The sequence below is a fragment of the Rhineura floridana genome, chromosome 11 (assembly GCF_030035675.1).
Source record: "Rhineura floridana isolate rRhiFlo1 chromosome 11, rRhiFlo1.hap2, whole genome shotgun sequence".
NCBI classification, from domain to species: Eukaryota; Metazoa; Chordata; class Lepidosauria; order Squamata; family Rhineuridae; genus Rhineura; species Rhineura floridana.
In genome coordinates, this window is record NC_084490.1 from 16,458,633 (window position 1) to 16,474,591 (window position 15,959).

General features: G+C 45.8%; 1 protein-coding gene across 3 annotated transcripts; it reads right to left on the reverse strand.

The window, feature by feature from the left end:
- Positions 1 to 2,848: 2,848 nt before the first annotated feature.
- On the reverse strand, positions 2,849 to 15,911 carry KAT8 (lysine acetyltransferase 8). Of its 3 annotated transcripts, none has more exons than XM_061588335.1 (11): positions 15,477 to 15,910; positions 13,074 to 13,148; positions 11,995 to 12,170; positions 11,745 to 11,798; positions 11,479 to 11,643; positions 10,074 to 10,163; positions 8,996 to 9,136; positions 7,884 to 7,977; positions 7,199 to 7,349; positions 6,760 to 6,945; positions 2,849 to 4,366 (listed from the first exon to the last, which is right to left on the reverse strand). In XM_061588335.1, exons 1-11 carry the CDS (start codon positions 15,748 to 15,750, stop codon positions 4,090 to 4,092), a joined length of 1,683 nt encoding a protein of 560 aa, XP_061444319.1. In that variant the 5' UTR covers positions 15,751 to 15,910; the 3' UTR covers positions 2,849 to 4,089. The 3 variants fall into 3 exon arrangements, with proteins under 3 accessions (XP_061444319.1, XP_061444320.1, XP_061444321.1); XM_061588337.1 differs by having other exon boundaries at positions 4,217 to 4,366; positions 6,791 to 6,945; positions 15,477 to 15,902; XM_061588336.1 differs by lacking the exon at positions 11,479 to 11,643 and having other exon boundaries at positions 15,477 to 15,911.
- Between the last annotated feature and the right edge of the window lie 48 nt (positions 15,912 to 15,959).

A 15,959-nucleotide genomic window follows, 5' to 3' on the forward strand; every position in this document is an offset into this window, starting at 1 on the left:
AAAGTAGATAAAATGGAAATGTCTTATATGTGAATTTCTGTTCACAAAGGCTTCTGGAGGGCACTGAATACCTTTGAGATGGTGCCTCCTACAGCAGCCCATAGGCAGAGCCATACAAACTTGTTTACTCCTGTAGGAGGAACCGCTAAAATAAATAAATAAAAACCGCTAAAACGATAAAATCAGCCTCAAGGTACTGTGCATTATGTGTAGAACCATACATTAACAAACAATCAGAACGGCCATTAATAATGGAGACAGGGTGCGGAAAAGGACCCGTGACATCCTCCCAACCATGTTACCCAACAGCATGTGGAAACATGGTAAAATGACTCCTGAACAGAAAGAATATCCTACGGAAGGCTCTGTGAACAGAAATTCACAGGTAAGAAATTCCCTTTTTCGCTAGAGGCTCCCAGAGAGGATACAATACTTTCAGTACACAGCAGAGCAGTACTTATACAGGCGTGGTATGTGTGGGGGCTACATTCCCTCTTCCCCAAAACTTTCTGCAGCACCTTCCTCCCAAATGCTGCATCCACTGATGCTGCTGAATCTATCTTGCAGTGCTTTATAAAGGTGTGCATAGATACCCACATGGCAGCTTTACAACTACCGAGGATGTGAAAATTACCCATAACAGACTGCTGGAACAGCAGCTCCCTTATGATAATGTGTCATGACCATCTGGAGGCTGTTTCCCCAATGCTGGGTAGGCCTGACAAATCCCTTCGTCCAGCCACCTTGGAGATGGTCAACATGGAGATCTTATTTCCGCAGCCCTGATCCTGAAAAAGCACTACGCCTGCAGGTGCTGGAACACAAATGTCCTCTTAAGACAAAAAGGAACGCCATATCCCTGACAGGTGGGTGGGGCAATCCACATGGCAATCATGTGACATCATGTGATTAACAGCTAGAATAATAGAACAGTAGAACTGGAGGGGCCTATCAGATCAAGTCCAACCCCCCCTCCTGCTCAATGCAGGAATCCAACTTAAAGGGTACCCGATTGCCCCGGCAACTTGTCAAAATCCCTTGCACTTGCAAAGCCTGCCCCGCACTCGCACTGCCTCTTTTAGCCTCCAGTTCAGAGGTTGAAAGGATCAGTACAGGGCAGGCTTCCCAAACCTCCCTGCACCCCTTCCAAGCTCCACAATCAGAGCTTGAAAGGAGGGGGCGCGGGGAAAGCCTGCCCTGTGCCGATCCTTTCAACCTCCAAAAAGTATCATCATGGGGCGGCTTTCTGAAAAAAGTCTGCTTTTGTTGTGTGTGCTGGGAAAGCAAGCAGATCCATTTTTTTTCTCCATTGCTGCATGACGGAGCAGTTCCTGCCAAAGCCAATGTCTTGTGTGTGCAGACATTGGCTCTGACAGGGACTATTCTGTTGTGCCGCAATGAAGGAAGAAACTTGTTTTGCAGTGCTGCAGTGATCTTTAAATGGGAGGGGGACTGCTTCAAATAGTGCAGCAAAATGCTTTTATGGTATCTGCAAAATGCTTTAAGACATCTCCCATCTGAACACAGGAGCACAGAGACTGTCTTAAAGCAAGTGCCCTTTGCAGCAGATCACTCCTGCAATCTTTAAAGGGGTGGTAGAGACTGTTTCAAAGATTGCTTCAAAACAAGTGCCCGTTTCTTACCTATGACCAAAAGCAAGCTCAGCCACGTTTTGGGGGGAAAGCCCCGCCCACACTGATCCTTTTGGAGGTTGAAGGAATCTGTGCAAGGGGGTGTTCCAAGAGGGTGCCGCCCATCAACTAATGGGCAAGTGGGTGTGGTTTGGGGAAATGTTTCAGGGGCCTAATAGGACCCCCTGAAGTGCTGTGATTGGCCGAGACTGGCGGCTCCCCACCCCTGGCCTACCTTATGGATAAGGCAAAGCAGTGACGATTCCTGAGCTCCGTAGGGGCTGGTGCTTTGATTCCTCTGGTCTACGCTGCTCAGACCCACATTGAGTTGCTTTCCCACATGATGTCAGCAGCCTCAGGGGTCTGCATCTCTGACTTGACTAAAAAGTTGGGATGCCAGGACCCTATACAGTAAGGGAAAGAAATATTTCCTGTAAACTAGAAAATGCTTCTGTGCTGTATCCAAACTGTGCTGCAGGGGTGAGAGAGAAAATGGGGGCTAACCCCCAAGAAAAAAGGGGAAAGAAAACCAAGAACTCAGGGTTAGGCTCTAAGAGCACTAATCCAGCAGGACTTGTAAGCTCTTCAGGCAGAGCCAATCTGCAGAGTGGTGGCCAGCTCCTATTACAGGAGGGAACAAGGTTGTATGGTTCTGCCAGTGGACTCTGATAGGAGGCACCAATCCCAAAGTTGTTCAGTGTCCTCCAGTGAACTTCATGGGCAAAGGTATCTTGCCCATCCCCACTAGAGGGACTCATGTTTAGTGGTTACACCAAGTGCAGAATGTCACCTGGTGCAGCCAATTACTATGCTACATGTTCAGTGATCTCTTTCAGTTATAGATGAAGGCTAGGAGCAGAGTTCCTCCTTCACTTTCTAAAGTGGCCATTTCCTGGATGGAGGCCAATAGCAGTCTACAACATGTGTGTGTGGGGTGGCATTATCTATCCTAGTAAGTTATACATGAACAGGCAATGCCAGAGTAGAGGGGGACACACACTTGTACTCAACAAGTCTGCTTACGTCCTCTTACTGTACAGTACAGGCAGTGTTATGGGTTTGCTATACTGCAGTAAACAGAACAGTGGCTGGCTTTCATGATCCTAAATACGTGGCTCAAGTCACTCCACTTTGCATACAACATTCCCGTACCATTATCCAGGCTTTCCATCATGCCCAGAGTAATACTGTCATTCACAGAAGCAGGCATAGGGATATTTTGTTTTGTAGTTTTATTAATTAAAATACTTCTGAAAAGTTAACAGAAAACACACTGCATACATGGAGTATGAATCCAACAGCTGCAGCAGAACCACTGCGTGGATGCATATTTCCTCCCGGCATATCTAATGCAGCTCTCCCATGCCAAATTCCATTTGAACTAGCCCCAGTGTTGCCGCAAGGTGTGCAAGCATCTCAGTTGAAGGTTGTTTGAAGACCAGTGGCAGCCTCCCTCTTCAGCTCTGTTACTTCCACCGTGCTCTGTTCAAGACTTTTGACTCTTTTGAAAAAGCCCTTATTTTATCATTAGCAAAAGGCAATGGTAGGGCAACTTGTCAGCTAAAACAAACTAACCCACAACACCCCACTATTCAGTTTCCTCCAATCTGGAGGTTGTCAATTTCTCTGGGCAAAGAAGAACACCAAGTGGTAAGTAACAGTACCCCTCCCTATCTTCTTTGCATATAGAACCATCCCATTTATGTAGGGTCTCCATGTATCAACTAGGGCAACTCAAAATGCCAGATCTCTGCAGCTGTGAGTCTCAAGCAGAGGTGACATAGCGCCTTTTCCCACAGCTGTATTTTCCTTAGAAATCTAACTCTTTTTAATTAAGCCTGCATAATTCTGTTCCTCTATAGTCCACTGAATTTGCGGGAAGCCTCTCTGCCAGAGCTAAAAGTGAATGTGCTTATACTTTTACTAGATCCAGACTTCTTACATCTTTCTGAGGACAGTGAGGATGATGACAGATTTACATAGAGACAGACTTTTGTACCTTTAAAGAAAGGCACTAAGCTTTCAGTGCTTTGAACAAGAATAACTAATGGCTTATCGGGCATGGCCACTTGAGAAACTCTTCTCCCTTCCTACTGTAGGATCTCAGCATCCATATACACACCCTTTGATTATAACTATGCTACTTCTCCCCTCACCCATGTTTGTTGACTAACTGCTTCCCAAGTATCTGGCCTCATATGTCTGTTTACTACTCATGTCTTCCTCTGTCAATAATCTTCTACGCTGTGTGCCCATCTGATACGGGCAGTAGGGGCAACTCACAGTCTTGTGCCAGAGCAGCTGTTTCCAGGCCAGTAAGAAACAACAGATGAGAAGAGGTGTATTCCTTTCCTCTCCTGGGTAAGAAGGAGGACACCAATTCTACTACCTCTACAAGAGCAAGATAGCAGGTCTGGAAAGAAGGGAAGAGTTTGCCATGCACAATCAGGCAGAAAAATTAGACAGTAGATGGGCAGTCTTCACTCTGGTGCAGCACAGTACTAGAGCAAAGTTGCTGCAACACTGGGTTACACCCTTCTCTCCCTGGAACCCCCACGACATCTGTTCGAAGACACGCCTGATCAATGCAACACCAACGTGAATGACTTAGACCATCTCTTAAAATGAAGGGTGGATGTGTATTGAGGTTGTTCCTCGGATCATTCTCCTTCACTTCTTGGAAATCTTGGCTTGTTTGTGTTTGGGAGGTGCCCATCGCAGACAGAGAGAATCCACTAGAGGAGAAATAGGAAGAAAGTGGAGGGAGGGAGAGAGAAGCAAAGTCAGTAGGTCTGCAGCAGACAAGTGAGGCAGGCGGACAAATGCACACCATCACCAGCTCTAATACGAAGGGCAGTTCTGCCTTTTAGCCAGCTAACAACGCTTATGAAAGCTTCTAAGAAGGCTTTCTAAGCTGGAAAGATTGCCTCTAGTACAGTTTTTAAATGCTCTTTGGAAGAACAAGTAGCAGAAGACCAATGTAAATGAAATGATGCTTTGTTACAATCCCAAACACAAATACGGAGTCTCCAGACAGATTTCTTTTCGCTTCTATGAAACCTGTTTGCTGTTCTACCCATCCTGGAAACAACTGTGGTTTGGAGAGGCAAATAATACTTCAGCAGGTTTTGAATATGGCTGATAATTAACATACACACGCCACCCCACTTTACAGGCGGCTCAATTTCAATTCTTGACAAAGAGCTCCTTTAAAATGAAGAGAGGCCTGGGAGGGGAACTCGCACTCTCTCTGCAGATCCTGTTACTTAAATCGCACTCACTGGCATGTCACCAGCCCCACTGGGGAAAACAAGGCTTCTTTCAGCAAGGATCAAAATCCGAAACCACCCCAAAGAGATTCTGACTCCTTGAACTCTCACAAGGCAGCTCTGTGTTTGCACTTAGCAGTGCCTGGCACTCTCCATGACCGAGTCAATAAAGCAAAAGCAGGATATGGAACTTAAATCATAGAAACAGATTTAAATGCAGAGCACTGTGCATTGGGTGGGCAGGGAGGGAGAGACAAATAGTCTAAATTCTGTATTCAGAATTATGCAAAGTAGTTAAGTCTATCTGCATTTACAGTGCGCTGTTGATTCTGCTTCCAAAGGATAGAAACATCTTATTGCAAGGACTATAGCAGGAGAGGGGACTGGGATTAGAGATACTATTTCCCAACTCAGTTGTAACAGGAAAGAATACAATATTAATTGAAAGGGACAAGTAGAGACAAGTAATTGTTTTCTGTGCAATCATCCTCATTCTATGGTTTCTGTAACTTAACTAGACAACATCTACACATTTTGAAGGCTTGACATCTGCTTTATTCTCTTGCTGTCAACTTCTGCTAAAGATTCTAGTTATTTATTTATTTGATTTATTAGTCGCCCATCTGGCTGGTTGTCCAGCCACTCTGGGCGACGTACAAAATAAAAACATACAAATACTTTAAAACATTAAATACTCAAGAGTAGTAATAAAACCTAACCCATGCAATATGGTGACCAGACAGATACAATATAAACTAACCTTCCTATCTATACTGTATTGTGTTTGTTGAGGTGGAGTGTTTGACATGAACTGGCTGAGCTGGTAGTGACATGGAATGGAATGTTCAGTTGCTTATGGAAGTAAAGAGTTTTCAGTCCAACTTCTCTGAGGGAAAACAAGGTTGGCAATAAAACCTCCAACAGGGCAAGACAAAGACTGAGAGGAGATTCCAAGACACAGGGAAGCTAAAAAGGACACTGAATCTATAGACAAGGAGAGTGAAGGGAGGTTCAGAGTAGGCAAGACACTGAAAGAGAAGACTGAAGGCAGATTAAGAATGAAGCTCAAGGAAAATGACACAAGAGAACCAGGAGATTTAACTAATCAGAGAATGGGCTCTGAAAATACTTCAGAGCACTAAAGCTCAGAAGAGACTGTATGCTGTGGGAAGGCAAGCGAGTGGTTGAGACAGGGCGACTAAACATGACAAAACAAGCTCAGAGTGGTTGAAAAGCAGGAGCCTGCAGAAACAATGGTCCTCTTTAGGAGTTCTATCTTCATGATAACACATGAAAGGGGGCACAGAGTTGAGTACATTAGATCTGCTCAGTCACCATTCTCATTGCACTCCACAAGTTGAGGGCAACATCCTCAACTGGGAGCCTCCAAAATTACAGGAGACCCCACTTCAGAATATCACCTTCCAAACGATGTGGGCTGGGGAGGCGGCAATCAGACCAGTAACCAAGGTGGAAAGGGAAAAGCTAGCATGCTCGTGCCACAGCTTCCCCTGCCCCCCTCACATGTTAAGAAAACACATCTGAAGAGGGCTTAATGAGTAAGGAGAAATCAAACTGAAGAAAGGAGGAGCCAAAAAAGAAAGGGCTGGGACTGCAATATAGTAGGAAGTAAGTTGGAAAAAGCAAGATGTTTGGAGGGATGGGGCCTGCGGGCAGGATCCAAGATCTAGCAACTCTAAAGCCCCGAGAGGGGAATTCTGCAGTGTGGCTTCCACAGTCACAGTAGCATTGTGACTTGGCAACTCTAAAGGCACAACTCCTTAAAACCAGCACGAGAGGGGGTATGGATAGGTTTTGTATGCCACATATGGATTTGAACTATCCTGTCAGCCACTCACCACCAGGGCCAGGCTGCACTTCCCACAGTACCTGTGATGGGAGGCTTCTTATACTGGGCACTTTTGAGATGCTCCTCAACCAGCTTGGGGGTGACACAGATGACATGCTGCCCTTTCCAGTACTTGACCATGTTCAATGACTGTAGCGTACTGATGATGTCATTTTGTGTGATGCTTGTCATCTGACTGTACCATGCGGAGAAAGGAAGAAAGCACTGAGTATTTTTATTTAACAAAACTTACTTATATATTGCTTAATTGTGAAAAATCTGTAAGCGGTAGGGGAGTGAAAGACAAAGCAATTTTAACTTGGAGGCTGCATTAAACCTCAAGACTGCTCATAATATGACAGCACAGGAGTATGTGTGCTCCTCTGTTAGCAACGAGGAGCTAGAGGGCGCTGTGATTCAGACAGCAGCACATCCAGATTCTTTCTCACCTGAGATCTTTGATGGAGAGGGTACCTCTGAAGTCCCGGAGGATCTCCAACAACACCCACGACCAGTAGCTACGGTAGCTCAGCTTGCCTAGATCCGAGAGGGGCTTCTCTGGGGAGCCTACTGTGCTTTCCAGCTTGGAGAGCTCATAGCCTGAGGGACAAGAGGTTTGGGATCAACGCCTAAGAAGGAGCCATGGCTCAGAATTCAGGGATATCAAGAATTATGTGTTTGTGGCGGCTTGCCCAGGACAAGGCTCAGACCCAGCACAGAGGGCCCATTCTCAACCAAATCCTCCTGCAGGAGGAGGAGACCTCAGAGTACATACTTAGGACCACATTTTAGATAAGTTATCCCTAGAACTCTTCAACTTAACCAAAAGGATGGGGCGTGTCAATGCATGTTAAAAAGGATGGAATTTCCCCACTACCATCACTTTAGCTGAGCCATTTTATGAGTGGAAATTCTAGTACAGATTATTTTAAGTACAGAACTGGGGTGAGATATTATCATAGATTAACTGAAACAGAATACAAGGGCATAAGTGGCACAAGTTTCTTCTAGCCCATTCCGGTAACTGGAGGCAAAGAGACGCTATGCCCATCTCCAGCAATTGGAAGAGATTAAGAGCATGCCAGATAGGCTTTTTTGGTGGCTATCACACATGACAAAAGAAAGCAAACTTACTGAAAGCAATGAGGAACTTCCCGTAACCCCTCCTCTGGTACGGGGGCAAAGTGAGGATGCAAGCTACGTTGTTGCCATCTGGCGACTCCTTCTCCTAGGAAAATAAAATCATTGGCCATAGAGTGACATAAGGGAGCAAGGAATCTTGTACTGGGCATAGGATTCAGCATCCTGAGAATCACAGCTTTTACTGTTTGTTTTACAAGCAAGAACTACTGTCACCAGCAGCCATTACACCTGGTTACAGGACAGGTGATACAGCAAAGCCTCTTCTATTGGTTCAGCTGGAACAGCACCATTTGGCTTCTCTCCTCCCAGTACCATCTCCTGTAGTGGCCACAGCACCTGAATTTGTTAATTTTCCTCTTCCCTCCTGCCCACTTTATCTTTAGTATTACAACTATTAAGCTATAAGGCATTATACTATGAACAACCTTAAGCACATTAGCAGATAGCTGAGTATATAATGCAGTAAACTGTATTTCAACTCTTTATTGTTGTAAAGACAGGCTTGAAAGCACACAGACAACTTCTGGTGATATCTCAGAACTCAACCTGGAAGGAAGGACAGGATATAAATTTAATAACAATAACAAAGGGTTTAGGAGTTCCCAGCAGACAGAGCTTAGGGTGGTGTATTCACAGCAGTTTACTCCTCTCCTCTATGACAGAAGCAAGTACAGTAGGGCCCCGCTTAGGGTCCAGGCCCCTGCTGTAAAGCAGAAATCGCCGTAAAGCGGAACCAATGACTTTAATGGGTTGCGTCGCGTGAAAATGCCGCAAAATGGCAAAATCGGCTTTAAAACTGGGAATTTCCCGATTGAAAGCTGCCGCATCAGCGGAACGCCGGAAAGTGGGGTCCTGCTGTAAGTTATACAAAATAAGCAAATGTATGAGGATTTTCATAATTCTTATTTTCCATTCTTCTGTTTTTCTAGGTACAGACTTTATTTGTTAAGCTTATTATTTATTTATTTATATCCCACCCTTCCTCCCAGAAGGCGCTTATAGGAATAATATCTTACTTATTCTCTTTTTCACTCCCCTCCTCAAGTTTAATTAGAATCCAGCTAGAACCCTCTCCCAACACACATCCTATGCCAGGCCAGCACCTTGGAAAAGTAGCCAACGATATGGGCCCCTTGCCTGTCGACTTCAGTGAGAATGTAGAAGACGAAGGGCTCTACATCAAAATAGAGAGTCTTGTGGTCTAGGAAGAGTTTAGCCAAAAGGCACAAATTCTGGCAGTAAATCTGAGGGAGAGAAGCAAAAGGCAGTAAGAACACAGAACTCAGCAGCAAAAGGGAGACAAGATGAACGCAAGATCATTCCCCAAGCCAGGGAAAGAGGTGCCTCAGAGAGTACACCCCCCCCTAAAATTTAAACACCCTCCACCCCCCAGCAAACATTATTTCATTTGCACCTGCAACTTTGTTCTAGTAAAATCTCAATGAAGCAGCAGAGTGGGGCCAAATCTCCTTAACTTATTTTGTTACACACATTAAAAAAAACTACCTCGAGGACATATTACAATGGCTAGCAACCAAGCCTAGCAACCAAGCCAAGGGTCAGAGCAATCCTTCTGCACGAGGAAGTTGATCTGGGACATTTCCATATTAGAAGCTCTCTGGTACATCTCACAGGCCTTTCACTGAATGGTATCACATAATATTGGTGCTGTTTGGCCTCAACAGTGATCTTGCCAATAGTTAGCATATCACTGAGCACTCTGTAAGCAGCCTCACAATGCCATCCATCACCAGGGCAGCGATGGCCCTCAATTTCAAGTGACTGTGGTAGGATTGGATCATGCTGTTTCTACATCAGACCACTTTACTGAGATTCTTAATTGAATACTGCCCAGCCTGGCTTGTGATACCAACACCCAGGAGACCTTTTTTAGACATGGTTCCTCCAATCCTGCCCTTGTAAGCCTTCCCAAATCAAGAAACAAAACCCATCTTAATCACAAAGATACCTTAAAAGTAGTTTGGGAGTGTGGGGAGGAGGTCAGGAAGGAGCTTGCATCCTAGTGATTATTCATAGCCCTGTGGGGAGATTGGGCTCATATTTGTAAAGCCATGGCTATGAAATTATTTGTAAGGCAGTTTGGATGGCAAGTAACAGGTTCCCGATGTAGCAGACACTACAGGGCTAAGGGAAAACAAAAGCAACAGTAGTGACTCCCACCTTGTGATCTTTGCCATCCACCTCATACACTGAGATGTTGTTCTTGCGGTAGATCTCCTTTCCTGGTGGTTGCCGCCACTGACACTGTCCCTGAACAAGAGAAAGAGTGGTGATTTCCCAGAAATGTCAATAATCAGTATTTTTCTGAGCAATTCTATTGGTTGAGCTGCGCAACACAGCTTCAACATTTTCCCCAACTGTGTGGCTTTTGCTTAGGCCAACATCCTCTTTTTCTCTTATTTGAGACTGGCAGCACATTTAGTTTTCCTGGTTGTAACACAGAAATGAATAGGTATTATTGAAATTGACTATCCTTTATGCATGGCATTGAGAAAGTGGATAGAGAAAAGTTCTTCTCCCTCTCTCATAATACTAGAACTCGTGGACATTCAAAGAAGCTGAATGTTGGAAGATTCAGGACAGACAAAAGGAAGTACTTCTTTACTCAGCGCATAGTTAAACTATGGCATTTGCTCCCACAAGATGCAGTAATGGCCACCAGCTTGGATGGCTTTAAAAGAAGATTAGACAAATTCATGGAGGACAGGGCTATCAATGGCTACTAGCCATGATGGCTGTGCTCTGCCACCCTAGTCAGAGGCAGCGTGCTTCTGAAAACCAGTTGCCGGAAGCCTCAGGAGGGGAGAGTGTTCTTGCACTCGGGTCCTGCTTGTGGGCTTCCCCCAGGCACCTGGTTGGCCACTGTGAGAACAGGATGCTGGACTAGATGGGCCACTGGCCTGATCCAGCAGGCTCTTCTTATGTTCTTCTGAGGGGAAGGGAGAAGAAACAAACAGCTTGGTGCGTGGACAACATCCAGCTCCCAGCAGTGGCCTCTCCCTTCCCCAAATGCCATCAAAGGAGCTTCTGGCAAACATCCTGCCCTGACAGAAGGAAACAGCAGCTGAAGCAGGCTTTCAAAAAGAGAGTTTAACTTCCTGTTTGCCTAATTTTATTGTTAAAGTGTGATTGATCGCTATTGTTTTACTAATTTTATGTTAATTGTTTTGTGAGGTCCACCTGAAAAGTAGTACATAAATACTTTAAAATTCTTGAACTCTTCAGCCTAGCCCACTAATAAAACCGTTAAATAAGGTGACAGATCTGCTAATAAGGAGCTGACCTGGGCTCCTACTGGGAGAAAGGGTGGGATATAAATCTAATAAATAAATAACATCATATAATACATACAGTGTTGACATCCCTCCATTCCAACTGTGGGTTCCCTAGGACTGTATCCAATGCTAGTCCTATTCAGAGGAGACCCACTGAAATTAATGGACCTAAGTTAGTCATGCTTATTAATTTCAATGGGTCTGCTCTAAGTAGGAGGACCAGCACTGGATACAGCCTCTAATCTACTCAGCATCCCAGTGCCCCGACAGTACCCCTTCCCCTTGCGTACAAGGTGATAGCGGTAAGTCTTCTCAAACTTCATGTACTTGAGGCAGTACTCGCAGATCCACAGCTTGGGCTGCTTCCCATAGTCCTCTGGGAACGGTGAGAAATACCAAGCATCGATCTCATAGTTTCCAATATGGATTTTGTCCACATATTTCACCTTGGTGATCTGAGGAGAGAGAAAATTAGCTGTGGTGTCGAACACAGCTATGTTTCTTTTCCCTAACCAGTTTTGACAACAAGCCAGACTAAGTGTTGGTGAACACTCACTGCTTCATGCTCCTTCTCCAAAGCTGCTGTGGTGGGATCCATCTCAGCATACGTCTGCAATGGAAGAAAACAACAAGGTGGTCAAATGCTCAATTTCCACCTGAAAAACACTATCTCCTAGAGAGCCATATTGGCTTTCGTAATAGCTTCAGAGGTGCAATCAGACACACTGGATTTTTCCAGCCCTGGAAATGACACTCTGTAGTACAGCACAACTCAATGTCCCCAGGTGTATATCCTCTGGCATCACCTTTTGCACATGGTTGATTTCGTCATGTTTACGCTTCTGGTTGCGAGTGATCTTGCGCTCTGGCTGTTCAGACAATTCATTCATGTACTGATCTGTGTTCTTCTGCACTGCATCTTTGACTGTCTTGGTGAGAGCCAGGCGGTTCTTGTCCACCCACTCATCCAGACGCCGGTTGACTGCAATTGCCAGACAAAGGAGATATGCCTCAGTCATAGAAATCCTCCCCAAAACCACAAAAAGAATTCTAAACTACATCTCCAAACGCTCTTCAGTGGAAAGTTAAAACAACTTCCATCCCATCCTCCCTTGCTGTAACTCACTGGAGATCACTTCCCCTCCTACTAACAGTAATACCTCTCTAGTAGCTCTCAGGAAGAGATCGCCTTCAAAAACATGACATTTAACACTACTTACAAAGAACTGAGGACAGCAGTGGATGTAAATCCAGGAAAAATGCATTCCCACAGCTTTCCTACCACCTAGTGAACGTCTGTCCTCCCAGAGCTTGAAACTGAACCCATACTTCTTCCACCACTTCCCCACTCTTCACATGTCATTTTCTTTTGCATAGAACACAGGAGTCCAACCCCCAACCCCACTGTGCTACTACTAGGCTTCTCCTTTATTTGATACTCTACTCCCTTTTACAGGCCTAAGCAAAAGGAAAAAAAATCCTTAGGAAGCCTCCACACAACTACATGAAGAGGACAAGTATATAAAAAAAAATCTGTTTGTCTACTTTTGTCTACAAATAAATTTTTCGAACAACATAAGATGCTAGGAAAAATATGTAGATTTCAGTATCGTTCACAACATTTGAGAAGTCTTGTTAAATGCATAAAAGATAAAGGGAACTCTAGAATGGGTTAGGAAGGAATTACTTGCTCTTATTGCAGGAATAGCCTATGTGATGCCCTCCAGAAGTTGTTGAACTACAACTCCCATCAACCCCAGCCAACACTGGAGTCCAGCAACATCTGGGGGAGGGCATCATGTTGGCTACCCATGGATTGGAGAGACATCTCACACCTTCTCCCCACTACACCAGCAGGCATGAAGAACTTCAAAAAGACACTCACATCCAACATAGTGCACATAAAACTCCTCCCTGGCTTCTTGCTCATTGATCCGAGACTGGATCACCTCTGCAGAGTCTAGAAAAAAGGCAACAGTCAGTCTGGTTAAGGACATCTCAGTAAGGAAAGACCAAAAGCGAATGTAACAGCAGCGTTCCACATTGAAGCATCTCAGCCAAACTGTTCGCAACCAAGCTGCAGAAGCAGAAAGGACCTGTGATAGCTGGATAAAGCTGCACTTGTGCAAGTTTTGTCAGGCTGAAATCCCATTTGAGTGGTCAAAAGTAACTAAGAAATAGAGTATTCTGCACTGAACAGGGGAACTCAATATATTATTGAGAGCATTTTAAAAGCCATCTAGTAACGGACACAAAATTTAAGTGTGCCTACAGGAACATGGTTCATTTTTCTTCCAGTATCTGAGAAACAGTGTGGTGTAGTGGTTAAGGTGACCTGGGAGACCAGGATTCGAATCCCCACACAGCCATGAAGCTCACTGGGTGACCTCGGGCCGGTCACTGCCTCTCAGCCTCAGAAGAAGGCAACGGTAAACCCCCTCTGAATACCAATTACCATGAAAACCCGATTCATAGGGTCGCCATAAGTCGGAATCGGCTTGAAGGCAGTACATTTCCATTTTCATCTTTTACTGAACACTGTTCAGGCCCAAACATGGAAAAATACAAAGGGAAATGACAGACTGGGCACCCCAGAAGTAAACAGCAGTCAGTATATACCCTTGATTTTGGAAGCTACATTTCAGCAGTACAGGTAGGCAGAGAGAAGTCTCCGCATAAACCTGCAGTACTCATTGGAAAAGCTACTTTATTATTATTATTTCTTCTAAATTTATTAACTGCCCTTCACCCAGAGGTCCCAGGGCATTACAACAATTTCAAAATATATAATTAAAAAACGTTAAAACATCCTACACACCATCAAAGAAAATAGGGTGGGTCATAAAAATACACATCTCAGGTGTCGAAGAGGTGCATCTTCATCATTCACCAAAAATTGTACAATGAAGTTGCCAGACGCACCTCGGTGGGGAGGGAGTTCCACAACTTAGGGGCTGCCACAGTTAATGCCCTTTCCCGGGCAACCCCCCTCCAAACTTCTGAAGGTGGCGGAACTACCAAAAAGGCCCTCTCTGCTGATCTTAACACCTGAGAGGGTCTGTAGGGAAGGAAACATCTTTCAGATATTTGAGATCTAAGTCGTTTAGGACTAACGTGAGCACTTTGAACTGGGTCCGGAAGCAAACTGGCAACCAATGCAGGTGTTTTAAAACAGGGGTTATGAGTTTTAAAAGGAACCCCAGTCAGTAATCTGGCTGCTGCATTTTGGACCAGTTCCGCACAGGGCACATTGCAATAACCCAGTCTGGAAGTTACCAGAGCATGGAGCACTGTGGCCACGGGGCCGAAGCAAGCCAGTCACCACTGGAAAAAGGCCACCTGAACCTCCAGTGACAGTGTTGGAGCAAGGAGTACCCCCCGGCTGCAGACCTGCTCCTTCAAGGAAAGAGTAACCCCATCCAGAACAGGCTGCATTCCCACCTCCTGACCATGAGAACTCCAGACACATAACACCTATCTTTTCAGGATTCAGCCTTTAGTGGACCACATCCAGTTGAGCTTAGGTGATGCCGCAACATAGAAAGAACTAAAATATGCACATGCTAAACTTATATATGACTTAAAAGTATGCCTTACTGCATATAATGAGATAGGCTCTTAAGTAAGCCAGCACAGGACCACAGCTTTAGGTCATCACTTAACGTCGGGCTGTTTATTCTACCTCCTAATGAGCAGAGGCTGATGTGCACCAGGAGTAAGGCTTTTACGTGGCTCCAAGAACATGATGGTTTGGGGGGAGGAAGAGAGTACTTGACTATTTTATAGTGATGTACTACATTTTGCTCAGTTTGTTGCAGTACGATACGATTTTTTTGAGTCTTTATGCTGGATGGGATGTAATTAAAGTTTAAATCACATTGGAAATCTTTAAAAGAAATGACGCAAGCAAAAAACCTGGAGTATAACGCTTGAAATAAACAGCTATCATAACGAGGAACGTAGGAAGATGGAAACCCGAGCCCTGTAACAGGGGTGGGGATCCTGTCCCCCCTCCCCCGAGACTACAACTCCCGTCCTCTGTGACTACTGGCCCTCTTGGTTGGGGGTGATGGGAGATGGAATCCAACAGCGTCCAGAGAGCGACAGGTTCCCCACCCCTTCTCTTTTGGGAGGGAAGTGTTACTACAGGGTGTTACTACGTGGTATAGAAAGGAGCGGGAGGGAGAGATGAAGGGAGAAAGCCACCGCTGTTATGAGAACAGGAGGAACGGGCCACGGAGAAGGGGGAGTGAGAGAGCCGTTCCCGTTGTCCTGGAGACGTACTTACGCCACGTCCCGTCCCCGCGCCGACACAGGTAGGTCTCTCCAATCTCCACGGTGACCTCGGCTTCGCGGGGGGGCGGCGACGAGGGCGGGTGACTTTGGCTGGCCGGGCCCCCCGCACTGCCTTGCCCCGGCGCCTCCTCTTCCTCTCGCCCCCCCGGCCCCAGGCGTCGTGGGTCCGAGCCGGGGGGGCTCTCCCTGTTCCCTCCCCCGCCGCCTTCGTCGGCAGCGGAGGCTGAGGCCGTTTCACCTCCTCCAGACCCCGCAGCCGCTGCCATGACAACCGCCACCGCGAGAATTTGCGCTCACACACGCCCTCTCCGCAACCAACGGTTCTCCCAACCTTCCAAGGCCCAAACCGGAAGCGATTTCTCTAGACGGGAGGGGTGTCACCATAGAGATATGGGGTTGACGGAGATGGCGCACGAATGTGACGCCTTCCACCGTCTCGGGTCAAGCAACGCTCGCGAGAAACTCGCAGAGCGGT

Bases quoted from the DNA above. Each gene is read 5' to 3' on its own strand.
- KAT8 (XM_061588335.1), bottom strand. From the start codon at position 15,750: ATGGCAGCGGCTGCGGGGTCTGGAGGAGGTGAAACGGCCTCAGCCTCC. The intron at 11,644-11,744 runs GTGAGTGTTCAC...CTCTCTCCTCAG, and splicing joins TGGAGAAGGAGCATGAAGCA to ATCACCAAGGTGAAATATGT. The intron at 7,978-8,995 runs GTGCTGGCCTGG...TTATTTTCCTAG, and splicing joins TCGTTGGCTACTTTTCCAAG to GAGAAGGAGTCGCCAGATGG.